This window comes from Sciurus carolinensis, chromosome 8 (genome assembly GCF_902686445.1).
Source record: "Sciurus carolinensis chromosome 8, mSciCar1.2, whole genome shotgun sequence".
Classification (NCBI taxonomy): Eukaryota; Metazoa; Chordata; class Mammalia; order Rodentia; family Sciuridae; genus Sciurus; species Sciurus carolinensis.
In genome coordinates, this window is record NC_062220.1 from 324,604 (window position 1) to 346,827 (window position 22,224).

The 22,224-nt window shown below is 47.2% G+C and overlaps 1 protein-coding gene across 4 annotated transcripts in view; it reads left to right on the forward strand.

Annotated features, from left to right (window-relative positions):
• Positions 1 to 22,224, forward strand: part of Esyt2 (extended synaptotagmin 2) — an 80,350-nt gene that overhangs the window by 10,359 nt on the left and 47,767 nt on the right. For all 4 annotated transcript variants that reach the window (XM_047562539.1, XM_047562536.1, XM_047562537.1 and 1 more), the window contains exons 2-3: positions 13,380 to 13,421; positions 14,223 to 14,357. In XM_047562539.1, coding sequence (XP_047418495.1) covers positions 13,380 to 13,421; positions 14,223 to 14,357 — 177 coding nt within the window. The remainder of the gene's footprint in view (positions 1 to 13,379; positions 13,422 to 14,222; positions 14,358 to 22,224) is intronic.

Consider the following 22,224-nt stretch of genomic DNA (forward strand, 5'->3'; position numbering starts at 1 on the left):
TGCTTCCTTCTGTTTACATCTGAGGAATTGATGTGATTTAGGTTTCCCAGAGTAATGTAGATCTGTGGGAAATAAATCATTGGTGTAGGAATCATTGGGCTGGTGACTGGAGAACACCTTGCACCCTGGTTTTGGATTATGCAGCTCACGTTGAGATACCAAGTGTCCAACTGCTAAAATCATTAATCTGAGTGATACTCTCACCTTCTCTTTTCTTATAAAACTTTGTTTATATATTTATTAAAGCATTTAAACTTTAATAATTATATCTGCTGTAGCATCTAGCATAGTGCTTTTGCATGTGGTTTGTGCTCATTTAACCTAGGCAGGCTCTTGAAACAGTGAATTATTAAGTACTCGTTTTACTAAAAGAAAGCTGCCTACATAGATTATTGATTTGTTTCCTTTCTACTATAAGTACTTAAATGCCTAGCATGTGAGTGTATAAGGTATGTTAATGCTTTCTACCTTAGCTTCTGAGTACTAGGATTTTAAAAGTAAGAATTTGTAATCTGATACAAAATGATAATACTACTTCTAGGTATGTTTTTCCATATATATGAAGACCTTAGACTATATCCAGTAGGTGATACGAAGTGTTCTTTTCTTAATAACTTGAGTTCAGTTGTGATTTTATACTGGGAGAAATAAGGGAGTGAGTGACTCTGTGTATGAAGCAAAGTTTTAGACGGGGTTTAGCAGGAGAGGTGGCGTAATGCCAGATGGCCAGAGGAAGGAAGGGTGCCACACCTCCCTGGGGCAGCCCTGTGAGGCCCGGAAGAGGGAGAGGTGTGGCGGAAAGTGCGAGAGGACCTCCTGGGCTGAAGCACAGATGCTGATGCCAGGAGGGCAGTTTGCAGGTGCGGGACAGCTCCGCGTGAGTGCCAGCCACTGCTCTCTGTCTGCCTCTTGGGATGTACCTACTCTGGATATTTCACATGACATGTGACTTTAGTGTCTGGCTTATTTCACTTAGCATATTTTTTAAGTTTATCACAAAACATGAACCAGTACTTAATGTATTTTGAAGACTGAATAATATCCCATTTTCTGGATTCACCAGTTTGTCCATTCATTCATGGATGGTCTTTTGGCTGCTTCCATCTTTTGGTTGTTTGAATGGTGCTGCTATTAAAATCCTGTCCTTGTTTTTGTTTGAACATCTGTTTCCAGTTCTCAGGTGTACACTAGGTTTAACATCTTCAGGAATGCCAGATTGTTCCCCACAGTGTCTGCACTGTTTACATTCTTACCAGCAACTATGAAGGTTAGGGTTCCTCCACATCCCTGCCAACTCCTGTTTTTGTTTTAATGTATCCATCCAAGTGAAGTGGTATCTCATGGTGGTTCTGGTTTGCATTTCTCTAATGACTAATACCACTTTCACATGATTTTCTGTGTTTCTTTCCAATTCTGCATTCAGTGAGATAGTTTGGTAGCTTGAAATTGGCTGTGGCAGGCATATTTACATTGTGGCAAAGTCAGCAGTCTCAGAGAAGTGGCTGTGAACGTTGCCCTTCCTTTCTGAAGGATGTTCTGCACCTCTGGAAAGGCTGGCCGTCCTCTGAAAGGCAGATGGGAGCAGGCTGCCTCAACCCAGGGAGATTCTACTACCTGTGTCTGTCCAGTTACTGAATCTGCAATGGCACCCGAGAGTTAGTTGTGGTGTCTCCCTATGAGAAGTAGGCCTAAGGCTCTATTTTTGCTGATTAGAGGGAGATGAAGAGTTTGGCAGATTCCTGTTGGGAGAGGTCTGTGAGTATCAGTGAGCTTCTCAGACCTCCGCAGATGACCTAGATTCCAGTTCTGGTCTCCAAGTCTCAGGATGTCCCTCAATCCTGCTGGCTTCTGTTTCTCAGCTGCATATTTCTGGATTTCTCAACTCGTGCACACCCCAAGGGAGAGCAGCCACAGTGTCAGTGCTCTGGGCCCTCACATCCTCTCCCCAGGGTGACTCTTCTGCATTTCCAGTTGTGCTGTGTGTGCACGTGGATGCAGAGTGTGGAGGCTTGTGCGTGAGTTTGTGTCTGAAGGCTGGGCTGCGTCCTGTGCGTGTCTGTGTCTGAAGGCAGGGCAGTATCGTCAGACTGCACCAGGTGTTCTTCAAGGACTGCATGGATCACTGAAGGCCTGTGTAATCTGATACGGGGAATTCTAAATTAAACTCCTCATTGACTTCTGGGCCTCTGATGTTACTTATTTGGTTCCATTGTGTTTGGAAATATCTGAGTAAAATAAATGCACTGTAGTAAAAAGGGTTTCTTTTTAGGAATATGGAAAAGTTCTCCAGGTGGATTGTGGTAATAGTTGCACAACAGTGAATATTTTTAATACCACTCGATTGTACACTTAAAATGTCTAAGATGGTAAATTTTAATTTTGTTATGTACATTTTAAAATGTATTTTTAAAAAGACTGTGGTGAATTATCACTACATGCCTGCTGGAATGGCTAAAATGTAAGATAGTGGCAGGAAAACATCTCTCACATACTGCTGGAGGGGACACAAAATGGTACAGACACTCTGGAAAGTAGTTTTGTGGTAAACACACCCTTAGCATGGGATTTAGTAGTCACACTCCTGGACATTTCTTGGAGAAATGAAATTTATATCTGCAGAAAAACCTTTACACAAGTAGTTGTTGTATATTTGTAATGTGAAAAACAATACAACCAAGGTGCCCTTTAGTAGGCGAGTGGTTAAACCGTGTTGTAGCTGCACCACGAAGTACCACTGGGCATTGGAAAGCAGCAGGCACTGTCTCCCAGGGCCATGCAGTGTGGTCCTCTTACACACCGTGCTTACTGCCCACGTCATAGAGATGAGCTCTGAGTGGTCACGGGGCTGGGAAGGTGTGGCAGCGGGTGGGTGTGTGTCTTGGCTCTGGTGGCAGTGACGCAGGGCCATGTGATGGAGGCAGGTGCCAGTGTCCGTCCTTGGTTTTGGTGTGGTTGTGTAAGATAGAGCCCTTGAGGAAACTGGGTGGAGGGCACACAGGCCTTTCTATGCTTTTGCAACTTCTATAATTATTTGTTTTAAATCCTTGAGGATGATTCTGAGCTCAGAACACCTCTGACATCACATGTGCAGACTTTATTTCACCCAAAACTAATTCAGTAACTCTGTGGTTACTGACGCCACCCGGGGTTACGTCAGATCCACAGGTGAAGGGCTTGACCCCCCAGGACCGCCCCCACTTCAGAAGCCAGCTGCAAATGGGCTGCGCCGGCTACCCACACTTCTTCCCATCCAGCCTCAAATTCACAACTCCCACAAATCCCCCTCAAGTTCTCTCACTTCTGGAACGGCCCACAGAACTGAGGGAAGCACTTTATTACCTCCCTGGTTTATCACAAAGGATGCAAGGCAGCAGCACCGGGTGGAAGAGAAGCATGGGGACAGGTGTGGGGGTGCGGTGCAGAGCGTCCTTGCCCTCTCTGGGCACACTGCTACCCTTCACCCCGGTGTTCGCCCTCTGGGAAGCTCCCTGAACCTGTCACCCAGGTTTCCATGCAGGTGTCAGTTTGCAGGCAGGACTGACTGCGGTGCTGTCCACTGGTGGAGCTCCAGACCCGCCCGTCCTGGAGGTCGGGTAGAGCTGGACCTCCCAACCCTCTGGCCCTGCCTTGGTGGTTCTGGTGGGCAGCCCCCTCCTGAGACTATCCAAGGACCCACGAAGAGTCCTCTGATTAGAACTGTGACCCCAAAAATTCCAAAGGACTTGAGAGTTCTGTGTCAGGAGCCAGGACAAACACCAGATACCGGTTTTTTGTTTTTGTTTTTTTTTTTAATTTTATCGCCATGATCTTATGATCTAATTATTGATTTATGTATAATGAATACATTAGTAGATTTTTCCAAGAAAAAGTGAAGAAGCTCAGAAATTTGATCAGGAGACATACAAAATTATGTAATTTTTCCTCCTGAGGTTTCCTGTCATTATTCAGTATCTTGTATGGAAAACAGCAAATGATAGAGTAAACCATGCTTATTCTCCCTGGATTATATCTGTAATACCAAAATTATAGGCTTTTTAAAAAAATTTCCGTATTGACATCATAGTTACTAACAACAGTGTGGCAAACAACCATTATTGGGATAGATGTACTGGGATCATGATGTTAAACATCCAGAAAAGATAAATGATCTTATTCAGAAAAAAAGTCCTCGTGTTTTCATGAGTCAGATTACATACTGTTTCTTTGTATACAAATAAAGGATTAAAAAGATTGGAAGCAATAGACTTTAGAGTGTCCAATTCATTCACACAGCTCCTGAGATATTTGCTGTCTGTGTGAGAGGTTGTTGTTAATCCCTCAGGAAATAATATAAAGCTACTACTTGAGAATGAAAATTTACAGTAAAACTGTAAGCCCGAGGTGACTTCTGAAACCACCATGTTGCTGCCCTCTCAGTCTCAGTGTTGTGTGTGCGTTAGAACAGGGCTGAATTGATGAGGGACAGTCAGACGTGACGTGAACTCCAGGCCGCAGTTGCTCATCTGTCTTCTTGGGCCATTTCAGTCAAAACACAGGTGTGTCCCTTTGATAGCAGTATGTGGTGTGAATTAAGATAAAAACCAACCAGATTGTCTTACACGTTTCAGTGAAGAAGAGAAAGAAGACAGACCTCCTCCTCTTGGACTCATTTTAATTTGTGATGTAATTCATGCCAAAACCTCAACTTATATCAAGATTATTGAATAATCTGTTTGACTTTTCTGTGAGCAGTGGCAGAAGGATGTCTGGGGACTTGAGTTTTGTCAGAATATACTTTCACTTTGGGAAAATGTCATCAAGTAACTCTCAGTCTTGGTGTTTTTGAAGAGCTGTCTTGCTATCTCTTGACTCTGGACTATGAGGTGTCCCTGTTTTGACTCTGCATTGAATATCGGTCCTAGCTTCCATCCCACACCTGCAATGAAATGTAAGCCCCCTGCTCCAAGATAAATGGGTGGAAGAATGGAGTATGTCAAATATGACACAAAATTCAATGTACATTCTCTTAGCAAATCAGAAATAAGAATTGGGTCACATGTAGTAGTATATGCCTGTAATCCCTGAGGCTGAGGCAAGCGGATTACAAATTTGAGGCCACTCTGAGCAACTTAGTGAGGCCCTAAGCAACTTAATGAGACCTTGTTTCAAAATAAAAATAAGAATGGTTGAGGATGTGGTTCAGTGGTTAAATGCCTCTGAGTTCAATCCCTGGTACCAAAAATGCTAAAAATAGAAAGGACTGGGGCTGTATGTAGCTCAATGGTAGAGTACCCCTAGGTTCAATTCCTGGTACCAAAAAACAAAAACAAACAAACAAAAAGAATTGGTTTTCAAATAAAATCTAAGTAGCTTTTATACAAGGTATACTGGGATTGACCTAGTTTTCAAAGTTTTCTTTTATTCTTCCCTAATCTACAAGAATAGATAATGGTCATTCATATAACAAAGAAATAGAAACAAATCATTGAAGACAGACACTTCTTACGCAGACATTCTATAGCCAGGCACTTGGTCCCTGCTGCCACTGCCCCTCGTTCAACCAGGAGGCTAGCGCCCAGGGCACTGGTGTCTCAAGCTGTGGCTCGCCACCGGCTCCACCAGCATTCCTTTCAGCAGCCAGCCTGCGTTCCAAACTGTCAGTTTACAATGACAGGGGAGAGTCACCAGCTTACTCTGACTCTGGTAGACCTCGTGTGATGTGTGGGGAGAAGAGGGAGTGACTGTGGTCTCGGCAAGGGCGTCAGGGTGTTAGTGCTTTTTCACATTCCCTAGTGTAATTTCTCCTTAGCATAAAAAGCACCTAGCAGAGAATTTTGAAAATGTCTCCTGTTAGGAGGCAGCCTTCTATTTGGTGTGTCAAATTATACTGTTGCAGTAACCAACATCCACATAAAGCTGACAGAACTACCAAGAAATGTATGATCTTGTGGATTTCCAGCAGATCAGTTGTTTCTTTACTATGTGAACGATTACCTGCGATTTATGTAGACTATAAGTAGGTGAAACAGCTCCTTTGTACACTTCATTTTTAGCATGGACAGTAACTATTTGGACACTGATTGTTCATTCCAAGATTCGCATATTTTCAGAGAAACACTTCTCTGCAGCCTTTTCACATTGAATCCTCTTTTCTATACAGAAGCAACTACCTGAACAAAAATCCCAGTATCTTGGGAAAAATAGCACTTCACATTAAGATTTCTTGTCCTTGTTTCTATTTTCCACAGATACTGACTCAGCTCTCTGGAGAAGACCGAGAGGGGCAGACCGAAATTGAGGGTCTTGAGGCTAGGAAATTGGTACAGAAGTTTGGATATGAAAAGAGAGGAGGTCACACATCTGTGTTGTCCTGTCAGAAACAATAGTGTCTAAATCCTAGACATTGGAACTTTTTACTCCTTTTGGTTGCTTTGAGTTATGAACCAACATTTTCTAAAAAATTCTAACTTTCTACAAGTCTTTTCCCCATTTACATAGATTTTAAGATTAATTTGTATGCAGACTAAACAATATTAAGCAATTTAAATATTTACAGACCTTTAGTTCGATTGCTCAGATCTCCTACAAAATGACTTACTCTTGTGATATAACTCATAGAAAACAGTCATCTAATGTTTTCATAAAACTTACTGTTATGCTCATTTTGTCTTACCTATTCTATTTTTGAAAATGTTGACTTTAGACATGGAAACAAAGCTCCCTGCTTCAATTTTTCAGTTTTTAGACTTATGTAGAATTCCCCGATACTGTAGGAGGTTTGGTGTGTTCAGATGACCAGTCCTTAATGACCCTGTCTTTCAGACCCACCCTTACCACCTCCCTGTCCCAGGGCACATCAGCTGTGCTGTGGCAGGAGCCTGGGGTCCTTCTTCAGCTCCTCCAGTGTGGTCCCCGATAGTGAGAAAGTCCTTCCTCTGAACATTGCTGAAAGTAAGAATTTTGTGGGGCTTGTTTTCACACAGTGCCTAAAGGTATTTAGAGATGAGCAAAGCTCAAATCCTTGGAATGAGGAAGAATATGAGCTAATGAATTTGATTTTTAAATGATCATTGTATACCTTTAAGTTTTACTTAAAGCATTTTATCTCATCAGCATTTCCCTGATGGTACCTATCTAAACAGACCCTAAATTTTCCTAGTAAAGAGAAGTGGACAGGATTACTTTGTGCTGCATGCTTCAGCCCACTTGTACTGAAGGGGTTTTGAGCCCTGCCTTCTGCCTTGGGCAGAACCCGCTGTGCCATTTGTAGTGTATTGCTGTCTGCTTGAGGTGTGGAATTTATGAACAGAAAAACCCCGCATAAATGCTGATTGTTAGTATTGGCACCTTCTTCTTTTGTGGTGCTGGGATTTGAACTCATGGCCTAGTGCTTACAAGGCAAACACTCTACCAACTGAGCTATCTCCCCAGCCCTGATTGTTAGTATTGGTCTTCAAGGGGAGCATTGTTTGAAGAAAGCCTTTTCTTTAACTTCAACTTTAGATGTTATTCCAAATTATATTTTTAATGCTCAGAAACAAGAAAATACTAAAGTAGAAATTTTTGACCAGTTTGTAAGTTCATTTCATTCTTTATACTTCAGCAGGGTGTAACAGGAAGGACTTTGGAGTCCCCCGAGTCCCGATCCCTCCTTATCTGCTGCTCATCTGCTAGGTAGAAGCCTTGATGATCAAAGGGTTCTTGTGCACTGAATATGATACTGGATGTTCAGTTCCTGGATTAGTTAAGTGTTCTGTCTTTGTATATTTAGTTTAATTTTTCTAAGTAAAATGAATATCAACAGCTTATTAGGACCTAAAATAGGCTTTTGTTCTTTTTATTTTTTATTTCTTATTTGTATTATTTTGCACTACTGAAGAACTTTTGTTCTTTTTAATGATAACATCTAAAAAGAGATTTAGGGGGTGTGTTGACTCTTAAGTACAACAAACTTGAGTAATGCTATAATGATTACTTCTGCTTCATAGAGGTAATACAAACAACAAACATAAAAGCTTGTTTTACAGTTGGAACTTAAGATTTGAGTACCACTTTTTTTAGTTGGAGGATGAGATTTGAAACTGATACATGGATACATGTTCGTGCGTTCTTATATGACTTGGGAACATGTTTTCTGTTATTCTGGTATCCCAGTCTTTCTCTACGATGTTTTTGCCACTTTAAATTCTGTTTTGTGAAACATAAGCAAATGTTTATGAATATGTATTAGCAAGAAGCAGAATTTTTTTACTTAGTGAACAGAATTGGAAATTTGTTAACAGATTTACTTTCTTCAAATTTGATATATTCTCTCTCATTTTCCTTGGCTCTTGAAATAGCCACTTATAAATGAAAAGCCCAAGAACCAGTGAGTATTGGGATACTTCTAAAGAGCTGTGTGGTGTTCAAACTCGTCCTGCACGCAGTTCTAACAACGAAGGCTGCATTCTTGTCCATGTGGTTCTTTGCTAGTTCCAGATGGACTGGCCTCTGCAGACCGTCCCCTCTGAGTCTGACCTCGCACTTTCTCCAGCAAGCGTGGGTGTCACCTAGGCCTGTGGAGTAAAACCATCCAGGCTTCAGGTGGCCAGGATGCACTGTGGCTTCCTCACCTTCCCACTCCATCCCCAGTTCAGCCACAGGGAATTACATGTGGCTTAGGATCTTCTCTCTTCTTTGCCTTATATAAGTGATGGGGGGGGGATCACACCTTTTACTTCTCATTTTTAACACTTCACCTGTGATCACCAGAATACAGTGGTGGGGTATTCCCTTCACACCAGGCAACAGCCAACAATAGCTGGGTGTCCTGTGATTCAGTTTGATTCTGATACTGTGTACTTGGAATTAACATCAGACCCCACAGGCTGTCCCCCTTCAGATGTCAGTTGCATGTAGTAGGTTGTCACCTGTGCTCCTTCTAGCCACTTATAAATCAGGGCTCTCACAACACCCACCAGGAGCTTGATTAATTTGCTAGGATGACTCACAGAACTCAGGGAAACACGTACATTCACTGGTGTATTACCAAGAACATCACGAAGAACATAGCCAGCCAGCTGGATAAATAGATGCATGGGATGCCAGGCAAAGTGGTGCCTGCCTGTAATCCTGGTGACTCAGGAGGCTGAGGCAGGAGGATCGAGAGTTCAAAGCCAGCCTCAGGGGCCAGGGATGTAGCTCAGTTGGTTGAGTGTTTACCTTGCTCTGGGTTCAATCCCCAGCACCACAATAAAAAAAAAAAAAAAAAAAAAAAAAAAAAGCCAGCCTCAGCAGTTTAGCAAGGCCTGAGCAACTTGGTGAGACCCTGTCTCTAAATAAAATACAAAAAGGGTTAGGGATGTGGCTCAGTGGTTAAGTGCCCCTGGGTTCAATCCTTGGTACCAAAAAAAAAAAGATACATGGCACAAGGTCTGGGTAGGGGGACCAGAGCTTCTGTGCCCTTTCTCGGCATGTTCCACGCCACACCACTCTGTGTGCAGCAGCTTGGAAGCTCTCCCACCTGAATCCTTTTGGGTTTTGGTGGAGGTGTCATTAAGTAGCTACAAGCTGGTTCAGTCATTGGCTTTTGGTGGCCAGCTGTCATTAGCCCCATCCCCTCCCCAGGAGCAGGAGGAGGGGGTGAGCCAGAAGCTCCAGCCCGTTAGTACATCATCTCTCTCTAGAGCCAACTGATTAAAGCAAAAGAGTTTCCTGTCACCCAGGAAATGCAGGGATTTAGGAACTCTGTGTCAGGAACCAGTTCGGAACAAAAGGTTCTCCTAGCACCTCATCCAGAAGGGTTTTAGCCAGCTATATACCTGTTGTCTTCTTCCTGACCCCAGAAGGCCCCTCCCTATCCTCCCATTGTTCTTCCTTCCCTAGTGCAGGAACTGGTCTCTGCTCCATGCCTGGTTTCTTCAGAAAGAATGGCCCAGTGACTGAAATCAGACTCTTGTCCTGGTATGCACCTGTGTGTAGAGATGCTGTATTTACTTAGGCATGATTGTCCTGGCCCCCGGCACTGGCGAATGTCCAGCTTTAGGTGTCAACCTGGTGTTAAGGATGGCAGGAGTAGGAATTCACTGGCCGACTGGCAGACCCACCTGAGAAGTGTCAGCGAGCTTAGTGAACAGTGTTGGAGAAGAGTATTTTTTTTTCTTTTTTAAAACTGGGAATTAACCCAAGAGGGGCTTTACCACTGAACCACATCTCCAGTCCTTTTGTTACTTTTTTATTTTGAGACAGGGCTTCACTAAGTTGCTCAGACTGGCCTTGAACTTGGAATTCTCCAGTCTCAACCTCCCAAGTTGCTGGAATTATAGGTGTGAGCCACTGTACTCAGGAGAAGAGCACTTTCACCCTGGAACATTTGTGGGAGTCATTTCACCATGTTCAGTCATAAAGTGTTTGATCAGTGTTGTTGTATTTTCCCTTTAGAACTTGATATACCAAAAATTTTTATTAAAATCAAATTTGGAATAGATTATTCATGTGTAATACAATCCTATTTCCAATTATCATTCTCTCCCAATATCATTACAATATGCTTTAATTTATAAAATTCCATTTTCACGTAGTTTTGGTTACTTTATAAAAATAGTACTTATTCATTAGATTTTCTTATTTTAATCCTAAGTTACAATAGTAATTAGAAAAGTAATTATGTTTCTCATAAGGAATTCCAAACTGTGGAAATACATAAAGGGGAAGGTAAAGCTTCATTCTCCTTTTGACTGGCTTGGTTTATATTCTTGCAAACATCTGCATTTATAGAAATATGTAACTTATAAAATGTTTATATATATATATATATTTATATATATATTTATATATATATATATATATAGGCTAACAGTGTTTTAAGAATACTTGGCTCCTTTTTGTCAATTTTTATTGGTTGGAAAATCTGGCTCTATCTTCTATTACCAGATAGTCATTTCTCATAATTTTTAAAGGCTTTGTTGGAAAGTAGAAGTTTGTTTGATGTATTTAAAATGTGGATTTGATATAATGTACTGACTCGAAAATATCAGGATTATTGCTTATCGGCTCAGCTGGTGAACTGGTCACTGATGCTGAGAAGACAGAAGCTGCCCCTTACATGGCTCGATAACTTTAGGGATGGACTAAGAGGCACCCTGGTCTGGCTGAGGGGCACTTAAGGGTTGTGGGGAGAGTTTGAGAGTGGAGGTATGAGTCATTGTCCAGCTGAGCCTGCTGGCTCTCCAGGAGGATGTAGGCAGTACACAAGAGGTGAGGAGAAAAGGGCATGGTTCTTTGTAGTCATGGCCGCTTTGGTTGGCTTCAGCAGGAGTGTGGTAAAAGGGAGGGTTTTGAAGGTGAGCCAGAGAAAATGTGGTTCCAACTGTCTTTGAAGATCAAGCTGAAGAAGTTGAACTGTTTGATAAACAAGTAGGAGCTTGAGGTCTTGAGTAAGGTAAGTTGGAATGAGATTCTTGTTTAACAGAACAGTGGGTCTGGTAGCTAAATTCAGCAAAGTTGGGACAGTCAGACACTCAGGTAGACACCTGCAGAGATGTCCTTTGGTGTTCACTCTTGAATTACAGAAGGAGCACGTCAGTAATAAAGTCTGGCTGTCCACACACAGGTGTTCAGTATCTGCCTTTTATTCCTTGTCTTGCCACCAGTGTTGGGGTAGATTTGCAGGGAAGGGTCAGAAAGGGAGACAGCCTCACAGCAAATTGGGAGAAATCAGAGCTGAATATCTACTTTAATGCTTAGATTACCCCTGAGCAGCAACAACCCGTCCCATTCCTGATCTGACTTTGAGTGTTGAGCTATTCTATAGTAATGGAAAGAAATGGCAGAGTACCCATTGCAAATGAATTGCATATAATTAATTTTGTGATCTCATTCGATTAGTCTAGCAAGCCCTCCGACTCTTCTCACTGAAATCCCTGACTTTCCCAGTTCCTTGGGGAAAAGTGCCGCCCATTAATGGGCACTGGTTCCACCTGGGTCAAAATTTGCCTTTTTTTTTTTTTTTTTTGCGGTGCTGGGGATCGAACCCAGGACTTTGTGCTTGCAAGGCAAGTGCTCTACCAACTGAGCTATCTCCCCAGCCCAAAATTTGCCTCTTAATAGTGACAGAAACTTATCCCCTGAAGTCAAGCAATCGTCTCTAAGAGTTTCTTTCCTGACTTCTAAGCTATTTCTCTAATTCTGAAGGTTGCTGCCCCTTTGGTTTTTGTTGTCATAATGGATTCAGGCTAACTTTATCTAGAAACAACTTATTTCAGCTCACTCCAGCCCAGCTCCTGGTTCAAGCAAAGTAATTAGTTGATGTCATGTGGTATAAAGGAATGAGGCCTGCTTAGGCTGTGGACAGGAAGGCACCCAGAACACTGCCAAGCCTGCTGCTGCTGCCTCTCCTGCGGGCACCAGGGCTTCCAGGGGCTGGGTAACTGGGATAATGCCTAGCCAGGCCTCTGTGGGACAAGGGCTTGCCTTCTGCTGGGCTGCATCCTCAGTTGTGTGAGGTGAGAAGACGAGTTGGATCTCCAAGAACCCTTCTTGGAAACCCCCCACCTGTCATGAGAGCATTTCCTGCCCAGCTGTTCCACCTGGTCCAGCTTCTCCTGCTGTAGCACAAGGTCGGAGCTTTAATTGGCTCAGGTGCTCTGTAACTTAGGAAAGCTCTGGACATCAAGACCTTTCTCCCCTCAGTCACCACTACAGACTTGCCTGGGGTCTGCCAAACCTCTAAACCGAAAGTGTCATCATAGCATTGGTGTGGCCTATGTGTTCTTCCTTCTTTGAAAACTCTGTATCTGTGGCCAAAAACAGCTAGCCTTCTGCTGCAGGGATGCTTTATTTAGCTCCAACAGCAGAAAAAACATATTTTTTCCTCCTTTTTTCTAATAGGTTTCTTTTTGCCTTTTAAACACTTGCAGTACACAGGCCTAACCCTGGAGAACTGCAGTGATAATTCACACTTGGGAAAGGGTGGGGGACCAGGTGGAGATGAGCTCTTGAAGAAAGGCATCTGGCAGGGTAGAACTGAAAGGGGAGAGCAGAAGGAAGAGGTGGGTTTTGAAGCTCTGAATCTGGATTTCTGGAACACGGAGATGGCAATGCTAATGATGATCCTTTTAAAGAAGAGATCGTTTGCTGTGTCCTCTGATGTTTCAGGCACCAGGAACAGCCCTCTCTCTGGACAGTGGGAGACAGAGAAGGCTCTGGTGGCATTTGTTGGTTCTTGGCTCTTCTGCCTTCAAGTTCTGAAAACATGGAGAGCCAGGGGCCAGGCATTCCAGCATCCCTCCTCAGTGTAGGAGCAGACCGTTTTAAAGAGTCCTCATGTAAACACAGGACAATAGGAATACAAAATAACCCACAGGGCATTTATTCACAATGGTCAGGAGTTAGTAAGTCATGTCTGTATCTTTTTCTCTTAGGTTCATTTTCCAGACACTGAAAGAGCAGAATGGCTAAATAAGGTAAGAGTAGAATACTCCAAATACCAACTATCAGTGGGAATTAGAGGATGAGAGAGCATCTTTCCATATTTGGGAATTTGGATGTTGGCAAGACTAGAGCTCATTTGGACAGCAGTGGGATGGCTTCCGCTCCCGAGAGAACGTGGTCTCTAGCGTCTGCTGTGTTCCTCCTGGGTGAAGGCTGGCTGCTTACATGAGAAGACTTGGGGCTCGCGTTGTATTGCTCTCCAGCCTCATCTCTCCGTTCCTGAACATGGAATGTTGAGTCTGTTGTATGATGATCACAAGCAGAAATTCAGGATTGTTATTACAAGGAGGGAAATAAACCCCAAGAAATCTAGCAATGTGATATATGCTGTTAAGATGAGTTTCAGGATGAGTACCCCTCGAGCTGGAATTTCCATCTTGTACTTGTGGTACCTCTGGGGCTGTGTGGTGAACACTCACCTAGATGGTACCCCTGTAGCACTGGTAGTCTGTCCTTAAACAAAGCATGGGTACTTAGTAGAATCTAAGCCGCTTAAGGTTTCTAGCAACGAGTTGAAATCTGTTTTCAGTCATCAGATGTGCTGACAAACAGAATATTAGAACTTTTTCCTGCAACATAATGGTTAATGAGTATTTCATCACCATAAGTTTTTAAAATTTGAACTGTAAAGGGTTGATTTATAAAACAAGAAAAGCATTTCCCCCTTTAATTTTCAAAACCAGATTCTTGCAAACTACAGGATTTTAATTTTTCAGGAAAACTCTGGTACATATGTATCACAATTGTTTAACATCAGTTCTTTCTCCTTCCAGACTGTAAAGCACATGTGGCCTTTTATTTGCCAATTTGTAGAGAAGCTTTTTCGAGAAACCATAGAGCCAGCTGTGCGGGGAGCCAACACCCACCTCAGCACCTTCAGTTTTACCAAGGTGGACGTGGGCCAGCAGGTCAGCTGCTTCTTGGTCTCCTTACTGTACACACAGTAGGATCACTGTCAGAACAAGACATCTTTAACCATTCCACATGTTCCAGAAGGAGCTGTTCACCAGAAGCCAACCAGTGTGCTGCAGTGCTGCCCAGGACCTGCACCCACAGGGGACCTTCTGCCCAGGGCAGTCCCGCATTGCCCACACACTGGACTGTGCTTCTTTGCCAGTTCAGCCGTCATTGTGTGCTTTCTCTCTGGTGTCACTTTGTCTTCCATAATGTATCTTTCTGCCCTACGTTCACCTGGCAGAATTATCTTTCAGATGTGCAGTCTGACATGTTAAGTTTGACATGTGAATTCACACTGACAGTCCAGTAATTGACAACAAGCTTTATGTGTTTACTCCTCTCAAGATGTTAAGAGCAACAGCTAAGGACACCTGCTGGACGGTAGGGTCATGTTCACCTCCAAGACGAAAGGAAAGCTACTGGTTGCTAGTAGTACCTCTAATGAAAACCTCAGGATTGTGTTTAAATAGCCTGGGCGTGGCAAGTTCCTCCCTCCCTCCCTGCCTCCCTTTCTTCCTTCCTTCCTCCCTCCCTCCCTCCCTCCCTCCCTCCCTCCCTTCCTTCCTCCCTCCCTCCCTCCCTCCCTCCCTCCCTTCCTTCCTTCCTTCCTTCCTTCCTCCCTCCCTCCCTCCCTCCCTCCCTTTCTTCCTCCCTTCCTCCCTCCCTCCCTCCCTCCCTTCCTTCCTCCCTCCCTTCCTTCCTTCCTTCCTCCCTCCCTCCCTCCCTCCCTTCCTTCCTCCCTTCCTCCTTCCCTCCCTCCCTCCCTCCCTTCCTTCCTTCCTTCCTTCCTCCCTCCCTCCCTCCCTCCCTCCCTTCCTTCCTTCCTCCCTCCCTCCCTCCCTCCCTCCCTTCCTTCCTCCCTCCCTCCCTCCCTCCCTCCCTTTCTTCCTCCCTTCCTCCCTTCCTCCCTTCCTCCCTCCCTCCCTCCCTCCCTCCCTCCCTCCCTCCCTTCCTTCCTCCCTCCCTCCCTCCCTCCCTTCCTTCCTTCCTTCCTTCCTCCCTCCCTCCCTCCCTCCCTCCCTTCCTTCCTTCCTTCCTTCCTTCCTTCCTCCCTCCCTTCCTCCTTCCCTCCCTCCCTCCCTCCCTCCCTTCCTTCCTCCCTCCCTCCCTCCCTCCCTCCCTCCCTCCCTTCCTTCCTCCCTCCCTCCCTCCCTCCCTCCCTCCCTTCCTTCCTTCCTTCCTTCCTTCCTCCCTCCCTCCCTTCCTTCCTTCTTGTACATAGTACGCAAACACTCTACCACTGAGCTGAACCTCCAGAACTTTTTATTTTATTTTGGGACAGTCTTACTAAGATGCCCAGGCTGCCTCACACTTGTGATCCTCCTGCCTCAGCCTCCTGAAGCCTCCAGAGTAGCTGGGATTGCAGGTGTGAGCTGCCACCTAAAGTTTCCGTTTTTGTTTTATTTACTTATTTATTCATTTTTGGTACTGGGGATTGGCTGGGGTGCTCTACCACTGAACTACATCCTAGTCCTTGTTACATTTTATTTTGAGAAAGGATCTTGTTGGCTTGGAACTTGCCATCCTCCTGCCTCAGCCTTCTGAGTAACTGGAACTTCAGTTGTGCCACTGCCTGAGGGAGTCCTCACATGTCCCTTATCCTTAACGGTGCTATTTTGGACAGTTCTGCCGTTATTGCATGGTTTCTCTTTAATCTCACTTTGTCTGTGATGTGTGCCCGTTCTCAGAAGCATTATTTTTTTAGTCAGTTTTATAAGAATTAGCAACAGTTCAAGAGAACACTGTTCTATACGCCTAATAAGAACTCAGAGCCTGACTGTACTTTAAACTCTCACGTGGTTCACACGCTTCAGTGCATGGACAGCACTCAGTGTCATCCTGTGGTGTGGCTCAGCCTGTAACAGGCGTGGCCAAGGGCGTGTCCGGTGGGTGCCACACATCTGCTGTCATCTGCTGGCTGTGTTGGTGTCCAGCCTCCTCTACTGACTGAAAGTCACTTTTACCCATCACAACTGATTTCTGCTTGTGGAGATCGCTCCATCTCTTCTGCGGTCATTCGATGTGCAGTGTCGACAGGACAGGCCTTGCCTGGCCCGGCCTATGGCGGCTGCTTCCCTTACCTTTGAGGTGTCCAAATAAGATGTGCCTGAGGCACCGCTGTCCTGTTCAGGTGGCCCAGTGCCTCCAGAGATTACCTGGGTGACCCTGTGTGGGTGGTGCAGCTTCACTTTCCATGAGCTAGACTGATAGAAGCAATTGGGAAAAACATGGAACGCAGGATCACAAGCCTTTCTGTGGTGTCTGGACAATAACTGCTCAAGCTTTTGTGGTATTTTCTTCTCCTTTTCTCCACTCCTTCCTTTTAAAATCCTTTAAAATGGTGAGAACCATTCTTAGTTACAGGATATACAAAACTGGGCCAAGACATTGTAGCTTCAGACCAAGTTTACTGTCCCCAGTGGAAAGAATGCTCATGTTTATGGAGATTTAGATTCTAACCCTCACTGGGTTTATTTCAGGGGGAATTTAATGATGTTCATGTTGTGTTACATGCTTTCAGTTTGATACCAACTAATAAGAACCTAGCAGAAGAATGAGAGCGATGAGTGCTGGCAAGAGGAGACCTTAGGGGAGAGTGGGGGTGGAGGAGGGCGGGTCGCTGGAGACCTAGGGGAAGAGGACCGTGGAGGAGGGTGGGTCGCTGGAAACCTAGGGGAAGAGGACCGTGGAGGAGGACGGGTAGCTGGAGACCTAGGGGAAGAGGACCGTGGAGGAGGACGGGTCGCTGGAGTCCTAGGGGAAGAGGACCGTGGAGGAGGGCGGGTAGCTGGAGTCCTAGGGGAAGAGGATGGTGGAGGAGGACGGGTCGCTGGAGTCCTAGGGGAAGAGGACCGTGGAGGAGGGCGGGTCGCTGGAGACCTAGGGGAAGAGGTCCGTGGAGGAGGACGGGTCGCTGGAGTCCTAGGGGAAGAGGATGGTGGAGGAGGACGGGTCGCTGGAGACCTAGGGGAAGAGGACTGTGGAGGAGGACGGGTCACTGGAGTCCTAGGGGAAGAGGACCGTGGAGGAGGACGGGTCGCTGGAGACCTAGGGGAAGAGGATGGTGGAGGAGGACGGGTTGCTGGAGACCTAGGGGAAGAGGATGGTGGAGGAGGGTGGGTCGCTGGAGACCTAGGGGAAGAGGATGGTGGAGGAGGACGGGTTGCTGGAGACCTAGGGGAAGCAGAAGGTGGAGGAGGACGGGTCGCTGGAGACCTAGGGGAAGAGGATGGTGGAGGAGGGCGGGTCGCTGGAGTCCTAGGGGAAGAGGACCGTGGAGGAGGGCGGGTCGCTGGAGTCCTAGGGGAAGAGGACCGTGGAGGAGGACGGGTCGCTGGAGACCTAGGGGAAGAGGACCGTGGAGGAGGGCGGGTTGCTGGAGACCTAGGGGAAGAGGATGGTGGAGGAGGACGGGTCGCTGGAGTCCTAGGGGAAGAGGACCGTGGAGGAGGACGGGTCGCTGGAGTCCTAGGGGAAGAGGACCGTGGAGGAGGACGGGTCGCTGGAGTCCTAGGGGAAGAGGACCGTGGAGGAGGACGGGTCGCTGGAGTCCTAGGGGAAGAGGACCGTGGAGGAGGGCGGGTCGCTGGAGTCCTAGGGGAAGCAGAAGGTGCAGGAGGACGGGTCGCTGGAGTCCTAGGGGAAGAGGACCGTGGAGGAGGACGGGTCGCTGGAGTCCTAGGGGAAGAGGATGGTGGAGGAGGGCGGGTCGCTGGAGTCCTAGGGGAAGCAGAAGGTGGAGGAGGGCGGGTCGCTGGAGACCTAGGGGAAGCAGAAGGTGGAGGAGGGCGGATCGCTGGAGTCCTAGGGGAAGAGGATGGTGGAGGAGGGCGGGTCGCTGGAGACCTAGGGGAAGCAGAAGGTGGAGGAGGGCGGGTCGCTGGAGACCTAGGGGAAGCAGAAGGTGGAGGAGGGCGGGTCGCTGGAGACCTAGGGGAAGCAGAAGGTGGAGGAGGACGGGTCGCTGGAGTCCTAGGGGAAGAGGACGGTGGAGGAGGGCGGGTCGCTGGAGACCTAGGGGAAGAGGACCGTGGAGGAGGACGGGTCGCTGGAGTCCTAGGGGAAGAGGATGGTGGAGGAGGGCGGGTCGCTGGAGTCCTAGGGGAAGAGGATGGTGGAGGAGGGTGGGTCGCTGGAGTCCTAGGGGAAGAGGATGGTGGAGGAGGACGGGTCGCTGGAGACCTAGGGGAAGAGGATGGTGGAGGAGGACGGGTAGCTGGAGACCTAGGGGAAGAGGATGGTGGAGGAGGACGGGTAGCTGGAGACCTAGGGGAAGAGGACGGTGGAGGAGGGCGGGTCGCTGGAGACCTAGGGGAAGAGGACCGTGGAGGAGGACGGGTCGCTGGAGTCCTAGGGGAAGAGGATGGTGGAGGAGGGCGGGTCGCTGGAGACCTAGGGGAAGAGGATGGTGGAGGAGGACGGGTCGCTGGAGTCCTAGGGGAAGAGGATGGTGGAGGAGGGCGGGTCGCTGGAGACCTAGGGGAAGAGGATGGTGGAGGAGGGCGGGTCGCTGGAGTCCTAGGGGAAGAGGATGGTGGAGGAGGACGGGTCGCTGGAGTCCTAGGGGAAGAGGACCGTGGAGGAGGGCGGGTCGCTGGAGACCTAGGGGAAGAGGACCGTGGAGGAGGGCGGGTCGCTGGAGACCTAGGGGAAGAGGATGGTGGAGGAGGACGGGTAGCTGGAGACCTAGGGGAAGAGGATGGTGGAGGAGGGCGGGTCGCTGGAGACCTAGGGGAAGAGGACGGTGGAGGAGGACGGGTCGCTGGAGACCTAGGGGAAGAGGACCGTGGAGGAGGACGGGTCGCTGGAGACCTAGGGGAAGAGGACCGTGGAGGAGGGCGGGTCGCTGGAGTCCTAGGGGAAGAGGACCGTGGAGGAGGACGGGTCGCTGGAGTCCTAGGGGAAGAGGACCGTGGAGGAGGACGGGTCGCTGGAGACCTAGGGGAAGAGGACCGTGGAGGAGGACGGGTCGCTGGAGTCCTAGGGGTAGAGGACCGTGGAGGAGGACGGGTCGCTGGAGACCTAGGGGAAGAGGACCGTGGAGGAGGACGGGTCGCTGGAGTCCTAGGGGAAGAGGACCGTGGAGGAGGACGGGTCGCTGGAGACCTAGGGGAAGAGGACCGTGGAGGAGGGCGGGTCGCTGGAGTCCTAGGGGAAGAGGATGGTGGAGGAGGGCGGATAGCTGGAGACCTAGGGGAAGCAGAAGGTGGAGGAGGACGGGTCGCTGGAGACCTAGGGGAAGCAGAAGGTGGAGGAGGACGGGTCGCTGGAGACCTAGGGGAAGCAGAAGGTGGAGGAGGGCGGGTAGCTGGAGACCTAGGGGAAGAGGATGGTGGAGGAGGACGGGTCGCTGGAGTCCTAGGGGAAGAGGATGGTGTAGGAGGACGGGTAGCTGGAGACCTAGGGGAAGCAGAAGGTGGAGGAGGGCGGGTTGCTGGAGTCCTAGGGGAAGTGGACGGTGGAAGGCGGGTCGCTGGGCCTAGGGGAAGAGGACCGTGGAGGAGGGCAGGTCAGTAAAGGTGGCTTTCATATTACTACCTACTCCACCAACATCTGATAAGTGGCCACAAACCCAGGCTGCCCCTGCCAGAGTTGGAGTGGGAATGGAATCTTGTGTGTGGTGCTTTCTCATATGTGAGTTCGTGCTCTGTCACCTGGGGTGGGGTTTGTGTTGCTGCTTCCCTTAATCTAAGATGAAACTCCAGTATTGGAAGGGGCATTTGTTGGCTATTGCATGAATTTAAAGTGAGTACAGTCATGGACACCCCATTTTTACTTACCCACATAGTGACTAATGGGTTTCTGAGTGGCTCCTTGGTATCCACATGTCTTAATTTGTGTGTTAGTTAGCTTTTGCACCTCTGTGGCCAAAACACCTGACAAGAACAACACAGAAGAGGGAAAGTTTATTTGGGATTCCTGGTTTCAGAGGTCTCCACCCTCGGATGACCGACGTCACCAATCTGGCCCCAGGTGAGGCAGCACATCGTGGAGAAAGGGTACAGAGGGAGCTGCTCAGCTTATGGCAGGCTCAGAAAACAGACCTCAGGGGAAGAGCACCCGAGGATAGGTCCCCTGTGGCCTACCTTCTCCAGCCACGCCCCACCTGCCCACAGTTACCACACACTCAGCCCATTCAAACTAGGATGGACTGATTAGATCACAGCTCTCACGATTAATCATTTCACCTCTAAGCATTCCTGGATTAAATCGCAGCTTTGGGGAACACCTTATATCCAAACCATAACATTCCCCTTCTTGCCCCCCAAAGCTCAAGTTCATCTCATAATGCAAAATGCATCTAGTCCACCCCCAGGACTCCCATAGTATTAACAGTTTTATCATTGCCCAAGTCCAAAGTCTTCTCTGAGACCCAAGACAAATTCTTGGCTGTGCACCTCTGTAAAAATCAAAAGTCATATATATCCAGTGTGCAGTGGCACAAAGTGAACAGTCCCATCCAGAGGAATAGGGGAGTGGGGCATAAAATAATGGGTGAGGCCAAACCAAGACTGAAACCCAGCTGAGCAAACAGGTTTCATAATTCAGCTTATGACTCTGTACAGCATCTAGGACACATGTCAGGGAGATGTGTTCTCCAAAGGTTTGGGCAACCTGGCCTCTTTGGCCATGCTGGTTTTAACACACACGGTCTCTTTAGCCTGGCTCTCTACACAGCCAGCAGCTTTTCTCAATAGACAGTGCACATTACTGGCATCTCTTAATTTCTAGGATCTCCATTCCAGCTTCAGCTTCAATTGCACAGCTTCATGTATGACCCTCTCAGGAGCAGCTTGTAGGGACTTGGACCCTGCTACACGTTGCCTGGCTTCCCAGGCCTGCCTTTGAAATCTCGGTAGAAGCCTCCACAATTTCCTTAACTTTAGCACCCTACATTCCTGCAGAACCAGCACCATGTGGATGGTGCCAGTTTGTGCAGTACCTGGGCCCTGGAATCATAAGTGCAGTGACCTCCAAGTGCCTGGAAGGTTCAGCCTGGTGAAGCAGCTTCCTAGGCACCCTGTGCTAGCAGGGTGCTCTCATGACCTCTTCTCAGGAGAATTTTCCCTTCTGAACCCTTGAGCCTGCAATGGATATGGTCTTAAAAATTCCTGAGATGTCCTAAAGGCATTTTTCCTATTGTCTCTGTGCAATTTAGGGACTGTAATCTATTTAACAAGTATACCTTTCTTATCCCCAGTTTTACAAGCACTTTTCTGGCCAAATTGCAAGTTTTAAAAATCTTTTAAGCTCTACTTTCTACTCCTAATACTCACAATAAACCTGGCTGAAAGATGCCAGCAATATCCATGCCACCAAATGGATGTTGTACTGCCTTAAAATTTCCTCCACTAGATTAATTAATCCATCACTTCTAAATTCAGCCTCACATAAAGTCTCAGAACATAGACAAAATGTAGACAAGTTCTTTGCCAGAATATAGCAGAGTGGCCTCTAGTCCAATTCCCAGAAGAATCTCCAATTCCCTGGGAAACCTCATGAGCACAGTCTGCACTCAGTAGGTATTCTGCCCTTCTGAGATCCCACCGGAGTCACCCATTAAGTTGCACTGACAATATTCTAAAATTTTCTGGTTTGCATCTCTAAACTTCAAAATCCTCCAACAAACCAACTCAGAAGACTTCTGAACCACACTGTAAGGTTAGTCATGGTAATGACACCACTTCTTAGTACCAATTTCTGTTTTAGTCACTGTGACTAAAATATCCAACAATATCAACTTAGAGAAGGGAAAGTTTATTTGGGGCTCATGGTTTCAGAGGTCTCAGTCCACAGACAGCTGACTCCTTCGCTCTG